The sequence below is a fragment of the Phymastichus coffea genome, unplaced genomic scaffold (genome assembly GCF_024137745.1).
Source record: "Phymastichus coffea isolate CEN01 unplaced genomic scaffold, Cenicafe_Pcof_1.1 PCOF00007, whole genome shotgun sequence".
NCBI classification, from domain to species: Eukaryota; Metazoa; Arthropoda; class Insecta; order Hymenoptera; family Eulophidae; genus Phymastichus; species Phymastichus coffea.
In genome coordinates this window covers 6,105,461-6,128,533 of record NW_026706818.1, presented here as the reverse complement: position 1 = coordinate 6,128,533, position 23,073 = coordinate 6,105,461, and the positions used below count along the sequence as shown (strand labels likewise).

Sequence of the window (23,073 nt, the reverse complement as noted above, 5' to 3'; positions counted from 1 at the left end):
TGAACCTAAAAGCCGTTATATTAAGTGGAAATGTTTTTATTTCTCTGATTTAATTAGTCGATACTCAATTATTCTTTAAAGTTTTCCATATACATAAATAAATAAATTAAGTTTTATTATACAAAGTATACAGAAAAAATAAGTTTATAATTTCTATGGATAGAAACAAGTTTTACAATATGACAGATGGATAGAATATTAAAAATTACAAAGGTGGTAAAAGAAAGTTTTTGTTCGCAACTCATTGAATATTTAAGCAAAATATTTTATTCAATATTCCAACCAAGTATTCGAATAAAATATTTTTTATACGTTTCAACTCATATTATACTTCGCATCAGCGATCATTATTTTACCAGAGTATCGCAGTCTACACGTGTAAAACACTTCTTGCCGATTCGAGTCAAATTTTGTTGTATATCAATCTCAAAATTAAATATAGCACAATAAAAATATGTTAATTAGTTTTTCACAATATTTCACAAACTTGGCCCTACTTTAGGGGCAGCATAGTGCGGACCGTGCCCGTGACCAAGACGTTGGCACTGTGCTGCTCTAGGAGACGACCTTCCTTCTCGCACAAGGTGCAATTAGCGTCGTGTGGTAAGCGAGTAGTCTATAACTTGAATGGCCATTCACAGGCAAAGCGAGCCTGCCGAAATGTATTAATTATAATAAGTAGCATAACTCTTTGTACATTCGTCGACTGTATTTGCTCATATTTAGATGGCTTTTCCCTACTTATGACTTGGGTTTTTATGCCGGATAAATACGAGCCTAATTATACTTGATAAAATTATAATAAAAATAAATCCATATCCTTTATTTATTCACTATTCACGCACCATATTCGTATTAATTTTCAAAGAACTTAATATACATGAGACTTATAAATTCTTTCTTATAGGGGATCCGAATTTCTGTGTTAATTATATTTAACTTGGAATTTCTACTAAGAATTGTCCAATTTGTTCAGAGTGTATATTGCTTCTTTAGAAAAGGAGCATTAGCTTCATGAAAATTTCCTTATAAATTAAACAGTTTGGAAGATTACATGTAGGGAATAGGTCACATATCTTCAACGATAACTTTTTTAACCTGATGCAACAATATAAAATAAGTGTAACGGGACCCTGACTGAGATGGCCGGCCCTGTCTGGCTCGCTCTTTATCCCGCGATTCGCTCCTTTGTTGTGACCATAGCGAGCGTAACAAAGCCAAAAACCATTACCGATGCTCGTAACGCTTTATTTCAGGACCAATACCTGTGGCTGGCATCGTTAGTGGGTACCAATTGGGGGTAAGAGTAGCAGCGTCGAGAAGAGAGAGAGAAGATACGTCGCGTAAAATGAGACGATAAGCGCGAACGACCCGCTGCAATCCGCTCGCGAGAGCGAAGCCGTTGGCGTTGCTCGAGCCGGCACGCACGCGGAGGAGGGAGAGAATAGAGTTCGAGCTTCTACATTCGATGAGAGGGTATTGACCGTGATGGCCAAGAGCTCGCGTGCTAAAGAAGAGAGCCATCGATTTCCAAAATTACCGATTGCAGAGCAGCAAAATTCAGAAACAAGGACGACGCTGGGCATAAAGCGGCGAGGAAAGATTATCGTCCAGGCACAGAGACTTCGAGTCAGCCTGCTATCGATCTGCCAGCAACTGCAGCATCACTTTAACCAGCAGCCTTCAACGATCATCTGCGAGCACACCAATTACGGTGAAGTCCACCGTTTGTCGCTTCTCAAAGCTGTTGCTGTACCGTACCCTCATGCGTTCTTCCGCAGAAACTAAGGCACGCGGCTACGCGTCGTTTCTACTTTTGTACGAGTTAACGAAATAAATATATTCGAAGGTGATTGAGAATCATTTCTGTGTGCATCCGTCATTCCTGTCTTCTCGAGCGAACACCCAACCCACCAACTTCATGACAAGGCCCATCATCACATTTGCAGTAGAGCGAACAAACCTCCCGAACCTTACCCTTCAAATTAATTAGTAGTACGGCACTTGAGCACAGGCTTAGTGTATGGCTAGTGGGAATAATCGAATACGAATTCTCTTACGTGTTCAATAAATCATAGTGTTACCTGCATCCCTTGTGGCGAAGCTGCAAGGTTGGCAGAGTTTTGAGCCGAGAGGAACGATAGGCGGTTTGAAGCGCACTTGCTCATTTTGAATTCGTGTAAATTTGAAAGGACGAAGGTTGGGCGGGAGAATGCGCGATCGATGCTTTACGAAGGTCGAGCGTCATAAACTAGCGCTCATTGTTGGGTATCGAGAACGGACGAGTTGTTCAGATTGGTAACCCGAACGGCTTATTTACTTTCGCGCGGGCTAGCTGTGCCTTTGAAATGAGGAAAGTAGAGAGCCTTGTGGGCCGACGGAATTTCCAATCTGAGTGTGAGCAAGTGTAATCTTTTATTTAATTTTATATTAGCAAACATCACCGCTTACTGTCGTCGTTGCGCTTGGGCCTGGACGGGCAGTGGCCTAGTGTATGGCTAGTGGGAATAATCGAATACGATTCTTTCCCTTATGCATTCAATAAATCATAGTGTTACATAAGTAATTGTATTGAATATTTTTAAAGATATTCTTTTTCATTCTTATGATTACAAGAGGGCAAATAAGTGAAATACTTCTTTCATTATCATAAAAAATGGCTCAATACACCTGATTTTACATTTGTTTAAGATTACATATATATCAGGCACAGTAAAGCATGTAATTTTAAAAAATTATCAAAAGTAACGGAGGATTTATTATACCAAGTAATACTACAGCTACTAGATAAATCAACAAACTCTTATTTTATTGCTAGCGAAACAACGACAATTTTATGACTTCAATTAGCTAAATTCCGAATAAATGTGTTGATTAAAAAATTCACAGAGATGAATTTTTCCGATAGCAAATAACATCAAAACCGATTTATTGTTGATCGATTCATAATTAAAATAAATGCATTTTTTGTTAATACATAAAAGCAATTTTAGATGTTTGTACAAACTAATAATGATTCAAAGGGTGCAGTGCTTTCTTGTAGATTATTAAAATACAAAATAAATTATTTATATAAAATATAACGGGGTTGATTTACTGTTGCAATGAGGTTTTGTATCAGAACAATTTCCCACGATGCAGAGCTAACCGCCACTCCGTTAATCACGTAAAAGCATACGTGTATTCGCTTTTACGATTGATACTTTTGCTTCAATGTCTCCTTTCCAACGCAGTTGAACTCATCTTTAGTCACCTGACTTGTGACACTTGTATTATCCTAGGTGTACGGAGACTAACGTTTATTTCCCACGATTCCCTAGATAAAATCGGTTCAAAAGATTTCAGGAAACAGATCCGTTAAATTAAAGGGAAATGAAAGAACGTAATGCTGCGAATAGAAATCAAACCTTTTATAGGATCAATCTCTACAGTCTTTTATGGGCCGAAAGACTTACACATGCGTATAAGATTAACACTTATCCGAAGAGAGAGAGAGAGAGAGAGAGAGAGAGAGAGAGAATACAAAATTCTACCGCGAACTACAACGCTCGGCGCGAATATAAAAGAGGCAACGGTCACGTACAAATCTACGCTCGGAATTATTTCGTCGTACTAAAATAAGGTGGGGCACCAACTCTGCGGTGCGATTACGGTGACCAGCCGTAACCGATTATCGTCTACAGTTGTAGCTCCCGGGTGATGCTGCTGTAGCTGTGTCCTGGCTAGCGTATTGCTCGGTTGCTGCTCGTCCACTCATCTCTGTCATTATCTTTGTTGTTGCTCGTTCTCGCTCCTCAACTTCACCCACTCACGTACCAAAACAAAACCAAAACTTGAACTCGTCGAACGGCAAAGAAACATGGAAAAATTTTGCGGTATTCTGATGAATAGCTGAGGCTATAATGGAAACTGAAACTCGGGCGCGCCCCCTCTCTCTCTCTTAACCGTTTGTCTAGCGCTTCGAGTGTTACCGAATCGCGAATGTATCGATTGTTCGAATCGACTACTGTTGCAAAAAATTAATTTTGTCTTCGGACGCTTTGTATATGAAAAGCGGAAAACTATGTTTCAAAGTTATCTTTCAAACACGAAATTGTACCTAATGCAAATTCAAACCTTATTCAAAGTTTTATATAAAAATAGTTAGAGTGTATGAAAACAATGCAGACAGTTAGTTTATTTATATAATTTTCTTGACGTATGGGTTCATGATTACCTGCTCAACATTATACAGAACTGACTACTATAGCGTGCTGGGTGGCAGATAGAAAGGCCTGATAATTTTCGAAACAAGTATGTGCAGGAGTAATGTGTCCCGCGGTCAACATCCAGAATTGCACGATTGGCTGGTCAAGTCGCGCACGTTGTTCAGTTTCGCGTCGTTATCACCTATCCTTTACACGCACATGCTCGATAGCCCTACTGGTCGCTCCTACGAGAGTATCGATATCGTCTATCTCGCTCACACGCATGCTCTTTTCCATTCTCCGCTCGCGCCCGATCACTCTCCTACTGATCGTCTCACTCGCACTCACGCGCAGACTCTCTCTCTCTCCTCCCACTCATGCTCTGGCTCAAGCTCGCTACCGAGCGCGTCACAACATGGCCGCTGCTCAGCTTACGCCTAAACGTCGAGTTCCGTTGTCGTTCTTCGTACCTGCTTCCCGCTGCTCGGAAGGTCGGTTAGTGTCTGCGTATATGTGTGTTTCAGACTGTCCTTTGGGTGTGCTGATTAGGTGACAAGAGGTGTTAGTGTGCGTGCGGCGCATCAATCGGACTGGTCCTGAGAAGTCGTGATTCGCGAGGTCTCGAGGTGCTAAAAATGCGTGTATGTGAGCTAAGCGACATCAGCTGATCGTCCGTCCGCGTCCTCTTGTTGGGAGATAATTTCGAGCGAGCCCTGTAGGTCAGGCTTTTCGCGTGATGACGATCATCAGACTATATGTAGAATACTGTTAATAATTCTCTACAAAAAGTTGTGCAAAATATTAACTGTAAAATTAGTGGGTGCAAAATAAGAGAGAAGTTGGTAACAAGATCAGTTCATTTCTCCACAATCGTATACTAATATATGCAGGATTGTAAATATATGAATCTGTGCAAATTATGTTGGTGGGAATTATATTATTCTATATAAAAAAATTTTAGTTGAATAAAACTTCATGAATTTGTGGATAAATTTGTATATAATTTCAAATTGTACAAAGTCTCAGTAGAATCACGTGCATACAAATCAACAACCGAATGAACTTATTCAGAATTAAATGATCATACATGTTTCTATAAAGATATAGGTGTATATTAAATTTCAACAATGTGTATATTTTATATTTTGTTATTGTGTATAATTGAAAAATATTGTGTACATTGATTACATAATATTTTGTTAATTTTAAACTAATTTAAACATTTAAAAACATCAATTTAACACACTTTTTGACGATTTTTAGTCTCAAGCTTTGCAGGAACTGAACATTCTGAGGTCTGATAGCTCGTTGTTGACTGGTCGCTAATTGACATTTTAGGCTTTTAATATAGCCTCGACCAGTCTTTATATTGTAAATGATACCCATTACTATATGGCTTTTGTGTGTACTCACACTATGATTAATTCTCCTCGAAAGTTGACTAGGTTTCCGTCTTGATCAACTATACGAATTTGAAAATGATCAATGATTCTCACAGTGACTGGAAGGGAAATGACGTGAGAGGGTACTTTTATAATCTTATATTCAGATGGCACTACTGGAAAAAATTCATGTATAGTATATACTTTGCAATGATTTATGTAAGAGCCTGTAGTAATATTACACTTTACACGTAAAGCGTTAACTTTAAGAATAGTCACGGGTAAGTTAGAACTATGCGTTTTGTTTTCAACAAGCGTGCATCTAGTGAAGCCTAAAATTGATACAATAGAATCCTCGGGTTTCACATGTATTTTTTGACTGCACTGAATGACGTTACCTAAACTATTATTGTTTGGTTTCAGGCTAAACGATATACCTTTTGGTGCTAATGCTTTTTTTAGAAAGCTTTCAATATCTTATATTTCGTAGATATTAGACGGTAAAGTGATACCTTCTTGATCTTCAATGTAAAATTTATTACAACCAATGTAAATATTGCTATTAAATTAAATGTTAATAGCTCAACTAGATCAAAAATGTATTTTTTGATTAGTATCAGTTTGATCGGTGGAAAATAATGTGTTTCGAATACGGATAATGTTCTCGAGAGACTCAATGTCAGTGTATTTCCCATGATAGATTCATATCAGATGAGTCATTCTTATAATGAATATTTTTTATACCAGTCATCTCTTCTATAGTTTGTTCAAAAGAAATTTGAGACAAAAATGGCCACAGTTGTACGTTTTAAATTCTTGATATCTAAACTAATTATACATGATTCTATTAACTTTGAGATAAAGGATCTATAGGCGATTGTAGATTACCGACACTATCAAAAAACATAACCTCATCACCTTTCTTTTTATATGCCACCCAATCAGTACCTGGTCAACATTCATCATCTAAATTTACAATTGCTGTCTCTTAATATCATGGTCCATTGGGTAGTAGGGCATTACGTATGAAAACACCTAAAAAATTTGCCGTTGTTAGTATTGTAGAATATTTCTTTATATAGTGCTCTGTCAGTGCTCGAATATGTAAAGTTACTTCGAGCTTTTGTTTTAAACCTTTTCCACTTCAATATGGTTTCAGATGAAAGCCATAATCTGTAGGATGGAGCTTCAAAAAAGCCCTTTACCAATGTAACGGTGCCGGTGGATTTAACCTGCACCGTGTGTCCCCTATCTCTCCCTACCATCGGCGTGGACTCATGGCAGACCTATAGCACATAATTCACGTGCCTGATGCCTGCCTGTATGTTTTCAGCATCGCCACCGCAACGAGCAAGAAGAAGAAGGATAGAGAGAGGCAGTGGCATTGGTCGACAAGAGCGCCTGTTACTATGCGCTCTTGTAGGAGAGAAAGAGAGAGAGTGAGAGAAAGAGAGTAGGCAGGCGCGTGACACTAGCTGCACTTGACGGTGCCGCGTGCCGCCGATTAGGCAAGAGAGTGGGGAGAGCGTGAGAAGCAGTCTCTCACGCACTCGGAAGCGTACTCGCGGCGGGCAGTAGAAAGTGGCCATTAGCAGAGAGAGGTGTGCTGATCCCCTGCAGTCAACCGCAAAGAAAAGATAAGAGGAAACCGAGACGGCATCAGTATCGGCCCCGGATCCAGCCTATCTTTCGTCGAGTCTTCCGGCCACGGACAGATTTGCCTGCAGCTAGACGCTAATACCATCTTCGGCGAGGCCCTGCATCGAAGATCTTCAATCGTCAGGTCAATTTCTAATCTCTCTCTCTCTCTAATTCTCACTCTAAGGCTACTCACGGCTTGTGCGCTGTGCCAGGCTCTCACGGGCCGGCACGGCTGGTTCGGTTATTAGCTTAAGTTGGATTATATCGAGTCGGTATCGAGAGGGCAAGGCGCTAACGTGCCGGCCATCTCTTTTTAGCGATCGTAGATTGTAGTGTAGATAATAAGACGCGCGTTTGAATGTCCGAACTGTATGTTCAGGGCAGAATGGTGTAATAAAGGGATTTATTAAGATAGGAGGAATGATTATTGCGCCCACCTTTCTCTTTACCTTGTCAGGAGCAATATACCGCCTCCCTTGCCTTCCCCCTTTTAAATAATTGGTAATAGCGATAGGTGCATCGGCGTTGTAAGCCGACTCTATTACACCAATAACAATAGCTTCCATAGTTTGATTGTGTCTATGAGTTTCATTCAATTGATTTTAAGCGTCCGTAGCACTGTTAACAGCTTTTGCTAATGGAGCAGCTCCTGCGGCTAGAGCTCCAGTGGCACTCAAAACTGCAAATACTGGAATTAAAAAAGGGAAAGCTCCACCTATATTACTAGGAATCAGTAAAATACGGGACATATTTATTTTTCTTCTACCTCCAGCCTTCTTCACAGTTTTTTTAGCCCCTTTTATAGCCGAACGAATGACGAAGAGTGATCTATTACTAGTCACGACACTTCTCCAGGCCGTGTTAATAATTTTTTTCAATGTAATTGATATATTTTCATTTTTTACAGATGTCTTTCTTCGTCATCCTCGTCGTTGTTGTTGTTGTTGACGATTTTTTAATTCTTTCCCTCGTTTCTTTTCACGTTTTACAAGTTTACCACCGACACCAAGTTTACTTTTAACTTTCATTATGTTGGCTACAGCAAACGCAGCAACTTTCTCACAAAAACTACTATCTTTCGCTCGCACTCTATCCTAAGCCTGTGTAGCAGAGATTTTGTCGGTTCCGTTTCTCGTATCAATTTTATTTCAATTCTGAGAATAAGCAATATCGTAATCTTTACAAGCATCGTCTAGCGGATTTTTTCCAGAATCACCACGAGTGAGTCGTTTTTTTAATGTAGTTCCCAGTCCGCAATACTGATAACCAGGCAAATGAGCTTCGAATAGTAAGTTATTGATGATCTTATTCACTAAGCCACCACTAGTCTTTCTTATATGACGAATGGCCTTACCTCTTTAGAAGAAAAAGTCTTAATAAAACTAAAAATCTATACAGTCTTTTTATAGTTAGTAGACTCATTCCTTTTTCGATCGGTGATATGTAAACAATATGGACTTCGAAAGGCAACCAATTAAGCTGCAAGACATAAATTTTGATAGTGTGGTGGAGATGGAATATGGAGAAAAAAGGCATGATGAACTACTACCCTACAGTGTGATCCTGGTAACTGTGGGAAAACTAACTGTTTGTTAACACTAATCACATATCCTAATGGATTTAGATTCAAATACGTTTATGTTTATTCAAAGTCCTTTAATCAACCAAAATATCAATTTTTAAAGTATATGTTTTTAAAAGATTTATTGGAACAAATTGATGGTATACAGTATCATGCATTCAGCGAGCATAAGACAGTTGTTTCACGAGATAAAGCTAATCCAAATTCCATCATAAGTTTTGACGATATAGCCACTGAAAAGCAGAAGAACGGGAAAGTATTCTTCTGTATTAGAAGACATAAAAAAGTAGATAATTTCTACTTCTGTCAATCATACGCTCGCATACCGTAGCATCTCATTCGAGATAATGTGAATTTACTAATTTTGTTTCAACAAGATAAAGTAAATATTAAACATATTTACAATGATCATGTTAACTTTCATCTGACCTATAAGAAGTTTAAAGCAATTTGTTTAAAATATTGGAGAGAAGATAATCATGGAATTTTGGTTATCGATAGAGATAGACTAATCAATCATGGACGGTATAGAAAGGGATTTGATACTTTTGCTACAAATATAGCGAAGTGAGCGAATGCACAATATTTAACTTTAGAAATTACAAGCGTCAATATAGCTGATTTTGAAAGAGAAAAGAAGGTGCTCGAGCAATTATCTGAGGCTCGTGATGCAATCAGACTTAAGTATCAACCAATAAAACGTGACAAAGCTGATTTAAAAAATACATTGAATGAAACTATTAAACCTATGGTTGATCCATTGAAGAAACTTGTAGATGTAGCTATTGATAAAACTAACTCTATTACTGAACAAGAAACGAACAAGGATAAGAAAATTACGTTCGATAAAGTTTTCAAGTCAAAAACAATAGCTGATACTCACTATAAATCTTAATATATCAATAGTCTGTTAATGAATTAAATTCTAAATTGCAACCGTTTAACACTATATTTGATTCCACTATTTCCATTGATGATAAATACGTATTTTTATAAGATTACTGAATCATCTCTTGATAAAACTGCAATAAATTTAGACAAAGTTATTTTAAATGTAACTACAGAAGACAGACAACAGTTATTGAATGAATCGATTATAGACAACTATGTTCAACTATTGCATGAACCTGAGCAGAACAATAATTTAGACAAGACATTTTGTGTCCGCCTGCAAGAAAATAGATATGTCATAGGAAATTCTCCAATTTACTTCGAAAACGATAATGTAACTGTGAATGATAAAGCATACAGCAAGATGCCTGGTTTAAGCGAACTTCTCTTTGGTAAAGCACCTAATTCTAAATTAATCAGTTCATTGGATATTGAGAATTATATAAAAATTCTTGAAATAACTGACGCTCGTCATAAGAGATACGAAACAAATGGAGAATATTGTAATAAACATGTAAATAAATTCAAAAAATATATTGGCCTAAATTTATCTTTTAGCGGTAGAGCTAAGAAGCTAAAATCGACTATTGATTGAGGAAATCTTTTTTCTAACTATAAAATAGCAAGAAAAGAAACATTATTTGATTATATATATTGGGATGATCCAAACAAGCTCGTTGATTGATTAAGATTGCTTATCGCCGAACAAACCACTGGTAATCCTAGTCATGTTAATGAAAATCATTCGATCATTGAAGAATTATGTGAATTTGGCTATATATATTAAGAGAATCCTAAATATTCCTCAGTAATAAAATGAATGTTGATGTGTTTGGACGTAAATTGAGAAAAAAGGAGGGTAAACCAGGTCATCCTGGTGTAAGGTATAAAATCACCAAAGACGGATAATACGATGAGGATGACAGAAGAATTTGTAATATACTGATTTTTAGAAGAGTAATGATGCTGTAAACTTACAAACGCTGCGAAAAACTAGTGAAATTGACATAACTACGCTTACGACTGCGATAAATTATCTTAGAAAATCTCTAAATATAATAAGGTCGGTATTACTAGTGTATCGATAAGTGATTGAACATTTACAAGAAAATAATAAGAACAAAAACTTAAAGAATATATCGTTTGACTTTATGCATCAATATCAATGAATATATTGAAAATGAGATAGAGTTAAGCGACAAATTAGATGAGACATGGCAAGCTGATCTTGTTGAGATGTAAGGCTATTCCAGAGAGAACATAGGTTTTCGATATCTATTATCAACTATAGACACGTTCTCAACATATGCTTGGGAAATTCCAGTAAAACATAAAACTGCTACAGATTTCACTAATGCAATGGAGTCTGTATCAAATAAGTGGCGCATTCCTAAAAATCTCCAAGTAGATGGAGGCAAAGAGTTTTACAATACGAATTTTCGAAGTCTTGTGACGTGGCTACAGACACTGACCCTGTGCGCGGCACTCTTCGCATGAACGCAGCGCCCAAGCGTGTGCTAAACAGCGGCTACATGCTTGTGTCGTTGCAGGATCGGGAGAGAGGAGCGCACGGTTGGTGAAGTATTGCCGTGATTGTGAGTGAGTGCGAGAAAAGCGAGAGAGAGAGAGAGCGATATCGGCCGATTATTGGCGTCTGAAGAAGTGGAAGCGCGGCGGCGCATGGCTAAGAAATCAGGTGTGAAGAAAGGCAGTTAGGCATGAGCTCTCGAGCAATTAGGGCCGCCTGGAGAAAGAGAATCGGATTACGATTCCTGCGACTCAACTTCTGCCACAAATGCCACTGTTACGATTGCCAGGAAAAGGAATTTGTGTGCAGCCAAGTTATCTTGAGCAGCAACCATTCCACGTCCACGAGGCAAAGGCCGTACTGCGGCCCTCCCTGCAGCAGCACCGATCATCGCCAGAGCGCAGTTTCCCGCCGAACTACGTCTTCGCCGGCGTTGTCTCTCCAGACAGATCGACTGTGCCCGGTAGGTCTAAGCCTAATATTGTCTCGCTCGGTTACGGATCTCCAGAATTTTATGCGAACTTTATCGTGCATGCTGAGCGATTTCGCTCGCGTGATCCCGCGAACTTTGGTCACGGAAAAGGCTGAGCGAGCGCGCTCATCACGGCGAAGAAAACTTTGTAGCGTACATTTGTAAAGGCGTTAATAAATGATATTGCCAAGTGTATTAAATTTTCATTGACGAGTTTTTTCTTTTGAATCCTCACCCAACCAGAGCGAACGTTGGCCCGTTAAAGTCAGCGCCGGCTTTCTTTACCGTGATTGAACCCGTTAAAAATTAGCAGAGCTCAGCTCAAGGCACACGGTGGCTGTACCCTCTCGCAGTCTAACGAAAAAATATAAAATCAACCTATATTCTACCTATAGCAATCTTAAAGCATCTATTTGTGAACATTTCAATCGAATACTCAAAAATATTACGTGGAAAAAATTCAGTTTACGGGGAATTTATAAGTGGATTGACTTTCTCCCCGGTTTAATAGAATCTTATAATAATTGAAAACATCGCACAATAAATATGAAGCTTAGAGACGTGACAAAAGAAAATGAAATGCGTGTCTTGATACGATTCTCATACGATCAACGTCTTTTCAAAAAACGGAAATTCTAGGTCGGAGATAATGTGCGAGTGAGCAAATCTAAACATGTTTTTGAATAAGGATATACGCCTGATTGGCGTACAGAAATTTTTACTATTCATCGTATTTTGAGAACTAAAACTGTAATATATCATCTGTTAGATTACCACCAAAATCCCGTTGTTTGTGGTGTTTACAGTAAACTATATATCCTAATATCTATCTTATGGAAAATATTCTCAGAAGACCGGGTAATGAAGTCTTCGTTGAATGGCTTGGCTTTGGCAATACTTACAATTCTTGGATAAATAAGGAAATTAATAAATAACTGAATAAATAATTTTTATTTAAATTAATTTTTAATAAAATTAATAAATAAATGAATTGATAAATAACTGAAAATTAATGAATTACAAATATAAATGTATATGTATCTAGCTTTTCTTGAAATAAATAGAATTGTTTTCATTTATATATATAACATTAATTTTTTTTTACTTTAAGAATAAGAGTCCTAACCTTCGCTCTTACCTGTGAGGTACTTCCATTTTATCTTCGTCACTAGTGAGTTCGTTAAAACAAGTCAAAACTTACTTTAATAGAAACTCTCATGACTTATTTACCTCTCCATAAAATGAATTTATATAATATAATCTTTATTGACATACAAGAAGATATAAATTTTGTAACTGGGTGGATTAGCTGATACAAAATTGGTTTATTAAAAAACTAACTTCCACGATGCAGAGTTAACCGCCGTTCCGTTAAACACATATGAGTATACATGTATTTGCCTTTACGTTTGATACTTTCGTTCTGATTTCTCCTTTTCAACAGAATTAAACTCACCTTAAGTCACCTGACTTGTGACACTCAATCTATATTAGGTGTGAGTGACCTAATGTTTACTCAAACTATCCCCTAGATGAAATCGATTTAAAATCTAACCGGTGACAGATCCGTTACACTAAAAGGAAACGAAAAAACGTAATGCGGCGAATAAAATCAAAATCGTTTATGACTAGAAAACTACAATCTTCGATGGGCCGAAAGACTTACCCACGCGGATAGGATTTACAATGTGTCACAATAATACGGCGGTTGCAATCACGACGCTCTCAGGAAGCTCGATTGTAGTCCGCTTAGCAAAAACATAGATGATGCATATAGTGCACTATATGGCCAGCCGCGAGGCTGGCCAGATCACTTTGTGCAAAAATCTTTTGTCAAAGCGGTGGACAGTAATTGTCTTCCTCAAGAGAGAATGGAGACTTCTCAAACAAACAACTCGTTGTTTTGGGACTTCTCTTTCCTGTACGGGCATATGCAAATGCAAATGCTGAAGTACAAAGTGCGTCACCGATTGCCCTCGACATGCAACTAATGCTAGTTGACCCGAAGTGAATGCAATGTGCATTTGAACGAAGACTTGCAATCACAAGTGCGGATGTGTGTACCTTCACGTGGTGGGGCTGAAAACGCTGTCTCTGTAAAGAATCAGTAGGCAAAATACACAACGCTTATCCCTATTTGAGCATAGAACTTCGGAATTAAACTCCGAAGTTCGATGTTTTGAACGAGAATTAGAATACCCGATTTAGCCTAATGTCGGAGTTTGATTCGAATGCGTGACATGACTGGCACGAATACTGAAAACTGCCTGGGGATTCGTCTTGTCGGCTAGACGAGACCCCGCCCTGACCTAAAAGTCAAAAATATTAAATCGAAAGAGCAAACATCAGTATCAGCCAGTCATAAAAACCATTCCCTAGAAAGCGAAGTCCGAAATTGGAGCGAAAACCGGGAAACAACTTTCTTTTCGAATGACGGATACCCACCAGCGTAAGCGGGGATGACCGAAACGCAATGGAAAGACGTGCCTCGGTACGTCGAAGCGATGGACCTGTGAGTCGCGCGAGCAATCCCTTAATACAAGTACGCAGGGTGGGATGTTTTCGAACGCGAGCCCAGGAGGGGAGGCCTAGTGGTTGATCGTCTTAGGAATCTCCTCTGGCTGTCCTAGCTGAGTCTCTCTTCTGACATCCCAACTTGGGTTGGCCTCTGCGGGGTAGTGTTGCCAGGTCAAGCAAATCTCGTAAGATTTGTATGCCGCGTGCTTCCGACGCGATAGACATTGGGGCAACTAGAGTCCCGTCGCGCCCAAACCAAGGGTCAAGCCTTGAGTTCCGCTCTCCTTGAGCGTCTAACCGTGAAAAGATCGGTACTCCTTTCAAGGAGGTCGCCGCCTTAGATCAAAAAGGTTCCGACTCGCTTTTTGCGTCAGGCATGTCGTAGCAAAATTGACTTCGAGGATCTCCAAAGTGTTTGAAAGCGAAGCAGTGAAAGACAGTGGGCTATGCCAACCTATTGGCGCCCAGAGAGAGGGGTGGTAATGTTTGATTACGCTGCGCCACCCTCAAAGCGGAAAAGTGTGAACAACACACATACACTAACTATCACAATAATACGGGGGGAGAGAGAGAAAGAATTCAAAATTCGACCGCGGAAACTAACGCTCGGCGCGAACACACAAACGGTCGCGAGAGACAAAATATTTTCATAAATATTTTGATATTTACGGTGATATTTTCATAATTATTTTGGTGATCAGCCGTAATTGCTGAAGAGAAATAACTGAAGGTGCTCCTCTGGAACCAGCTGCGTTGCCTCGGTCACGAATTTCGGTCACTACTGCTGTTTTGCTGCTGCTTTACTTGCTGCTGCTGTGATGCTGTTGCTTTTACTCAGCTTCCTCGTTATCACTCGCGCACGTATCCAAAATCAAGAAAAACTTTCGATTTAAATTCGGCAAAACAATGTGTAAAACTTTTGTCGATTTTATCTACAACAGCTAAGGCTTAACTGTAACTTTGAACTCTCGCGCGGTCCCTCTCTCTCTTAGGCTTTCGCTCTAGCATCGCGAGTGCTACCAAATCGCGAACGTATCGATTGAACGACTACCGTTGCAAAATACATTTAAATAATAAACTGAAATCGTTCAAATCCATGATATTGAATAAATAGTGCATATCAACTGTTTCCGATAGATTAATAGAAAGATCAAAGCTTTTTTAAAACCTATCCCTACTACTTTTGTTTTCGAGTTACCTCAACCACCTCCTACCAATTTAGAATCAGATTTCTATCTTCCTTAACATATATATAGTGTGATGATTTTTTAATATGGTACTAAGCATTCGATTCATCATTAGTATACGTATTTTGAACAAAAAACTCGTGATATAATTTTATTCAATTCGGATATACGTCTTTGGAAGCGTATACGATCTCGTGCTATCTGTTCCTAAATGTCTTTTTAGAGTCTTTTTCTTCGTATGGAAGATGATGTATTCTAATTTTCTTCGCAAACCATACAGGCTTAGTAGAGAAGCGAGATCTCTTGTTATCTCTTGTAGTTGGCATGGCTAAGCTTCTACTACTTCTTCTTACCGTTGCTTCGAAAAGAATGGGCTTACTATTAACTTCTTATCGCTATTTGAAAATCTAATTCCACTACTACGCTTTTCGAGCTATCGAAATGACCCCTTTCTCTCTTTCTTATTTATTTTTTTTTTAAGAAATAATGAGAGCCCCATCCATCGTTCTCACCTATGGGGTACTTCCACTACTAACATTGCTTAAGAGACCTTTACACTGAGTCAAATCTCAGTGGTAAGGACGCATAGGTAATTACTTCTACCTCTCCAAAAAAAAGGATTTAAAAGAATAATTAAATCAGGATTAAAGACATGGTTAAAATTAAAAATATAAATTTATTACTTATTCACTATATACATTTATACATTATTCTAAATTAATTTTTAAATTCAAAGTTGGAGCCTTCTCGTCGTAGAAATTTACTTCGTTTTGTACCCAGCATCCCCTCTCTGAGAAGTCCAGCCGCCGTCATTTCCCTCTATTTTCGCCTTATCCCTATTTGAGTAATTTCTCATATGATTCCATTGCCCTACTCCTTCGACTTCAGTCGCCATGTCTACCGTTGTCCCTCACTCTACTGTTGTCCTCCATTCTGTCACTATTCTATCCTTCGTCTTTTACTAACTAACCCTTTTTCCTCCCCACTATTACTACTTTATGCTAAGCGACTTCTATCGGAGGTTCGAAGAAGCTTACAACTTTCTTGGTATTGCTTTCTACTTATGGAAAAACGCGTTTTCTCTTCAGTTATTCTATTTATCTTTCTTGAATTCATGCTTTATGATATTTAGTTAGGTAAAGTATGAAGCTAGTTTTTCGAGAAATGATGTAATTAAACGAAACGAATCAATAAATCGAAAATTAATGGCACTACCGTTCACGTGTTTTGTGAAAGCTATATATCTTTCCTTATCTTCGGCTAGAACAGTTACATTTCCTCCAAAATCAATGCTTTTAAGCAGTATGGTGGCGCTGTAAGCAGCGGTTTCGGCGTTGTAGGCTGAAGAGAGGATAGTCACACGAAAGAGTGGGGTAAAAATTTTGTATAATTTGAATTCATAAATAAATCATTACAACTGCTAGAAAGAGAGAGAGAGAGCAGCATCCACGCTATACAGTGTACGCGCCTAGTAAGCACACACATAGCTTACTAAGCTAGAGGTGCTACCCCCTCTTCGAGGGCACACATCTAGCCAGCATATAGCTTACTAAGCTCGAGACGCAATCCCTTCTCCGAGGGCCCATAGTTAGCATATAGTTTACTGAAAGGGCCTACTGACAGACAGAGAGGTGTCACATTATCGCGATACTGCAACACCTTCAGCGGATGGTTTCTTTTTGTCCCAGAACATACATATATCCCTTATATATTGGAGGTTTCCTTTGGCGGCTCCTATATGGCCCAGAACATGCATTGCTTATATACTTTATAAACTGTATTTTTTACGACTTTCTTTTACCATTTTCTTTGAATTAAAGCTATCTAATTCTTTTATGAAATGTATGTGCTAAATTTTGTTTGCATTAGTGACTGTTTTGTAATCACAGCAGATGCAAGCACTTGTCACTTTTGTAAGTATTTTATATTAACGTTATTGCATGATATAGTCGGAGTTATATTGTATCGTACATAATTTTTCGTGTGTTTCAAAGTTTTTTTTCTTTTCCTTCATTCGTTTATGAATTATTTGGTGTATAGTATGATGTAAAAAAATAGCCAGTCATGTAACACATCTGTATTCAAATTTATTTATAATATTTTCTGGGGTTTGGTTCTATGTGTAATTTTTTCGAAATAGTCAAATGAAAATAGCTTCAAAATGTAATTGATCGAAAACAGTGAAACAGGAATACGAATTCTGCATAACAACAGTATCGAATGACATTTAGTAACATCAATTTTTTAACGGAGAATTACAGTTTTGCTAATTCGTTAGTTGGCTTTTACAATCGTCCATTTGCCGCAATTAAGCCGAGAATTTGTACGTATATTTTCTCGTTTCTGTTTCTCTGTTCGAGATACAGTGGATGAGCTGGTTGGCCGTCAACGACTACAGACGATGTGAAATAGAATGCAAGAATTATAAAAATGAAAGAGTCGGAGAGTAGCCGACGATAAAATGAAAATTAAAGGGCCAGTGTGAATCAGATTGGGTGTTTTGCCGATTGCTCGACAGCTTATAGTTTGTTTTTGAGCGTGGTCTTACCTGATTTTCGGTTGTTGAGGATACATATTCAGTGTGTGGGACATGTTTTTTGTCGTTGATGGAGTCCTGACGTGTAGAATTCTGGTGAGAATCCGTATCCACGGTGTTCACGGTTACTTCAAACGACAACAGCAACAGTCATAAACAAAGCAACAGAGGTAATAGCATCAATGGGCGATAGCAGCAACAGTCAGCAGCAAGGGACAGTGACTGAAAACGGTTGCTGTATCACAAAAGGTCAATTCTCTCTCTCTCTCTCTCTCTCTCTCTCTCTCTATCTCTCTCTCTCAATTACGTTGTACTAGTCTTGCTGCACTGTCATAAAGTGTCTGTTTGCGTAGGACGTAATAAATAAAATTAATTTAATGATGATGAAATTAGGTGAGGTAAGGCAGCGTGTATGGGTTGTGCTAAATAATAGGATAAGATTTGAGTAAATTGATTTCGTTTAATGGCATAAAAAAACCTCCTCGAAGTGAGAAGGAAAAAAGCCGCAAAGGCGAAGCAAATTATAAATACAGTTATTGATAAGGGAGTGGAATTACAAAATAATGCACTATTATTATTACTAGGGTGAGTGAGTAAAGCAAATGGATTACGCTGATGCGAAGTGATAAGGCTCGCAGAGCCTTTATAAACGTTGCGGTGGAATGGCCATTCACTTGTTAGAATTCGAGAGCTCTTTTACCTTTGGACGACGCACACACACACAATGATTGAGCGAGCGAAGGGAGAAGGTGCTGCCAGGTAGGAAAGGTGCATGCAGCTCCAATGCCTTGGACACGGGTACAGCCCTTACTGCTATGTCACCGAGTTGCCGATCTGAGGGCGCGGGGTTTGACAGCACCCCAGAGGAAACTGAAGTCGCCTCTACTAGCGCAGCGAGTTGATTCGTCGCTAGTCTCTTTGCGATGGTCGTCAAAGGGTTACACACACTGCGGTACAACACACGCGTTTTGCTCGAAGCAAACGAGCACACCCAAGAATACAAGCGGTCGAAGACGACGCGAAACAAATATGTTAGCGATCGCGCTTCGGTATAACTGCAGAAAAAAGAGATGCGCACGAGAAGGAGCGTAATAGTTGGCTACCGTTCCGGTCGAACTCTTTTTCAAGACTCAGTTCTGACGTGGCGTCTTCTTGGAAATGCCCCTATGGCGAAAAGCGCGGAAAGGCGGGAAAACTACCCTCTCTCTTTGGGCCCCTTTCGCAGGATCCAATCAGAGATTAGCGGGAGCGTAGCGAAGAGAGTCCGCGCGGAGTTCGGCAACTCGAGGGCCAGCGGCGAGCGAGAGAGAGAAAGTCCCCTTTTTTATTGCCCAACGCTGCGGGCGGAGCGGCCCGGGCAATTAGGGAAAACCTGGACTTGCCGAACTCGTTTATGATGGGATGAGCGTAACGGTGTTTTGGAAGGTTTACGAGTGTTTTTTCCTCTGAACCGAGACAATTTATAACTCGTCCTAAACTGAGGTAGCAAACGGAATATCTACGGTTGCAAGTAGAGTACGATGAAAACAATGAGCACATTTAGAGAAGACTCAACACGTTTTTGGGGAATCCCCAGCGCAATTAGAGAATAAGCACGTATTTTGAAAAAGTGATTTGCTGCGAGAAATAAAAGTAAAAGGTGAAGCGAGAGAACGCGTAATTGTAAAAATAAGGGAGCGGATTCGCCGCGAACAGTGTCTAAGCTTAACTTTTTCTATTTATTTGTTTAACATGTCTTCATGACTTTTAAATATATGTTATTGACAGATATTATATTCTTATAAATTGTATAATTTTTTTATCGATACTATACTTAAAACAACTGATATAAATAATTTTTTTTAATATGTTCATGAAAATTACTATATATATATCAGTAATACACCTTTTATTAACCATGCTTTGAAATTTTTGACTGGTAGTGTGTATATATTTAATGAGAGCTGTAGGGCAAAAATGTTTCGTATTTAGGGTTTGCTAATATATTATTAAAATCAACAAAAATTATTCATCTAGTTAAATATTGTATCAAAAGTATATGAAAACAGTAACGTACGCTAAACATAGCATTTATTGAAATGATAAAATTGAAGGATGATGTGATAGATGAATTATTAATATTATAAACAACACATAAATATTTCAACCTATTCAATTAACTAGTTATTGAATGATAAATATTATAAAATATAATTAATTTTACAGGTCTAGCAGACGATAAATCAATGGATCAACTTTGTCCTAGTTTGAAAAGAGAAGGGAATGATATATGCATAAAATTATAGTTTATTTTCTAAGAAATATATGGATCACAAAATTGAAAATTGCATTGATGGAATGGTCAACGTCAATTTTTCGATATTGCTTATGATAACTGATGTTAGAATTCAATATAGATATTCATTGTATTGTATAGAAAGAGAATTTTGATAATTTATACTAATCTAGTCGTATACGATCGAAAGAATGGGTTGTGCTATGTCTGCTGAGGAACGTGCGGCTTTAGCCCGAAGCAAACAGATTGAAAAAAATTTGAAGGAAGACGGTATTCAAGCTGCAAAGGATATAAAGTTATTATTGCTTGGTATGTAAAAACCTTTTTTAATGATTACATTTAAGTGATTCAATTTCTTGTTTACTTTGTCTTCTGGAAGATTGAGCGAATCAACTAGGTTATAAGTAATATATATGTATTGTGTATTATTGTATTTGGCCGAATCTTGGAAACTTCTTACGGTTAAACACAAAACCTCTTTAGAAATATTTTAACAAGCTAATCTTGTTTACTCTTTCAGTGGTAATAATGAGTGTTAATAACATTTTTTAAGTATCCCCATAGAAAAAAATTTAGTCTTGTTAAATCTGGAGATTGCGGGCATCATTCAACATAACCACCTTGTCCATCAACATATTCATCTATTTGGAAATATTAGATCCAAATATTCGCGTCCTCGTTTACTCCAGTGTACTGCTAATTCTCTATCCTACTGGAATCACATACGTGCTCTAGTTTACAATCCAATGTTTTCAAGGATTTCAGGTTCGTTTTGTGAGAACTGTAAGTAGTTTGTACTATGATGCTGTGCATCACCGTCAAATTTGATGATGCACACACTCACATATCCTGCCACGTACCAGTTTGGACACCGGAAAGCGTCGCATTCTTACGCGCAAACGGGCTTTTCCATATATTCTTCTAGGGCGATCGAGCATCAGTAGCTGGATAAAGACGTCGATCCAAAGCAGCCGGCGATCAGCTGATCGGCATACGTTAAAACAAAGGTTGACGCCCATGAGCTACTTACATACGATGACTTAGAAAACTAGAGCCCCCTTCACCCGCACATAAACATACGCTGAAATCGCGGGCAAGCCCTCCAGGAAACACGTACGAAGTGTGTTCGTGATGGTGACTATTTTATCTACCGCATGTTTACTATGTGATTAGGAAAGAGGGAGAGAGATTATCAGCTGATAGAGATAAACTGATGAGAGAGATAGCAAGCGATAATAAGAACTCGCATGTAATTGAAATATAAACAAACTCTGCCATTAAATGCGTACCACAGCTAACAAGGAGACACTACCAACCATGAGAAGTCAAATGACTGGAGAACAATTAAACGTATTCTAATAAAAACAAAAAAGAAATCGTATCTCGGTGATTATTCCTATAGGTCTTCTGAGCCGAGGGTAGAGCCTCAACCAAGAACAGCCAGTCTTTTGATGCGTGCACCTAAAAGTTAGGTAGAGATTTGAAGAGAAGAGACATTGGGCTCGACGAGGACAAAAAGGTCGCTAAATCCAGGATTTGTTAACCAGGCCTTAGGATGTTTTTTATTTCTAGTGAAATTTCTGATATAGCAGTGAACAATGATGAGAATCCGATGACGCTACAAAAAATTTTATTTTCATGAAGTTGTATCATATCTACATTGATTATATAACTATGATCAAGATTGGGTGTTCACAGAAGGAATCTGACACTCACGAAATGACACGAATTCTAACATGACAAATATACATAAAAGGATATTTTAGCTTAAAAAACCCTGGAAATGTTTAAATAATCATCTCAGTAGCATTCTTAAGGATCAATTATGATAATAAAATATCTCAATAATTTTTGTGTGAGCGCAGATTTAAGATACGTAGAGGTGTTCACAGAACGATTCTGACACTTAAAAAATGACATGAATTCTGACATATGGAATGTACGTAATACGTTGTTTTTAAGCTAAAAAATACTCGAGATGTTTAAATTAGCGTCTTATAAACACAATAATAGCAATAGAATACATATAACAACTTTCCGCAAAATGTTAGTCTTTAAATCATATATATAACACGAATAAAGCGGTTATCCATGTCATTCTGTGTAATTTGAAATCTTAGCTCACACAAAAATAATTGAGATATTTTATTATCATTAATGATCCTTAAGAATGCTACTTAGATGATTATTTAAACATTTCGATGGTTTTTCGAGCTAAAATATCCTTTTATGTATATTTGTCATGTCAGAATTTGTGTCATTTCGTGAGTGTCAGATTTCTTCTGTGAACACCCATTCACAGCCGGCATTCCCATAGAATCTCGGTTATAGCTGTATAAATGATATAGATGTGATACGATTTCGTGAAAATGAAATTTTTCGTTGCGTCGTCGGATTCTCATGACTGGCAGTGAACGAAGACGCCACTGAACGAAGAGCAGAAAAATGTAAACATGAAATCGAAAAAGAATATCTTGAGTTGGAGCTCAATGATATGGACTATGACTTGGCACTCGACGCCGATCAAACGAGGCGAGAGAACGTTCCAAACTGCGGTTGCGCAAAAGAACCGAACATGGGATTTATTGACAGGTGACAAGTGTACACTGTGACGATTGTTGAAGAATTGAGTGATGATATTTACGAAAAAAGATGGGTAGACGGCCAAACAATTCTTCAACATCGTTGGAACTTAAATTTGTGGTGTGGCATTATTGATTGTATCTTAATCGGACTATCCTTTTCTGATAATCATATAAGTGGTACAAACTACTTACAGTTCTTACAAAACGAATTACCTGAACTGCTTGAAAACGTTACATTGAAAACTAGAGCAAGTATGTGATTTCAATAGAACGGAGCACCAGTACACTAA

General features: G+C 38.2%; 1 protein-coding gene across 9 annotated transcripts in view; it reads left to right on the top strand.

The window, feature by feature from the left end:
- The window catches only part of LOC131668951 (guanine nucleotide-binding protein G(o) subunit alpha), an 853,882-nt gene that overhangs the window by 193,372 nt on the left and 637,437 nt on the right, over window positions 1-23,073 (top strand). For all 9 annotated transcript variants that reach the window (XR_009302331.1, XM_058943493.1, XM_058943510.1 and 6 more), the window contains one exon: window positions 20,129-20,507. Coding sequence is in view for 8 of the 9 variants with exons in the window: in XM_058943493.1 (XP_058799476.1) it covers window positions 20,390-20,507 (118 nt within the window). In the remaining variant the exon portion in view is untranslated. The remainder of the gene's footprint in view (window positions 1-20,128; window positions 20,508-23,073) is intronic.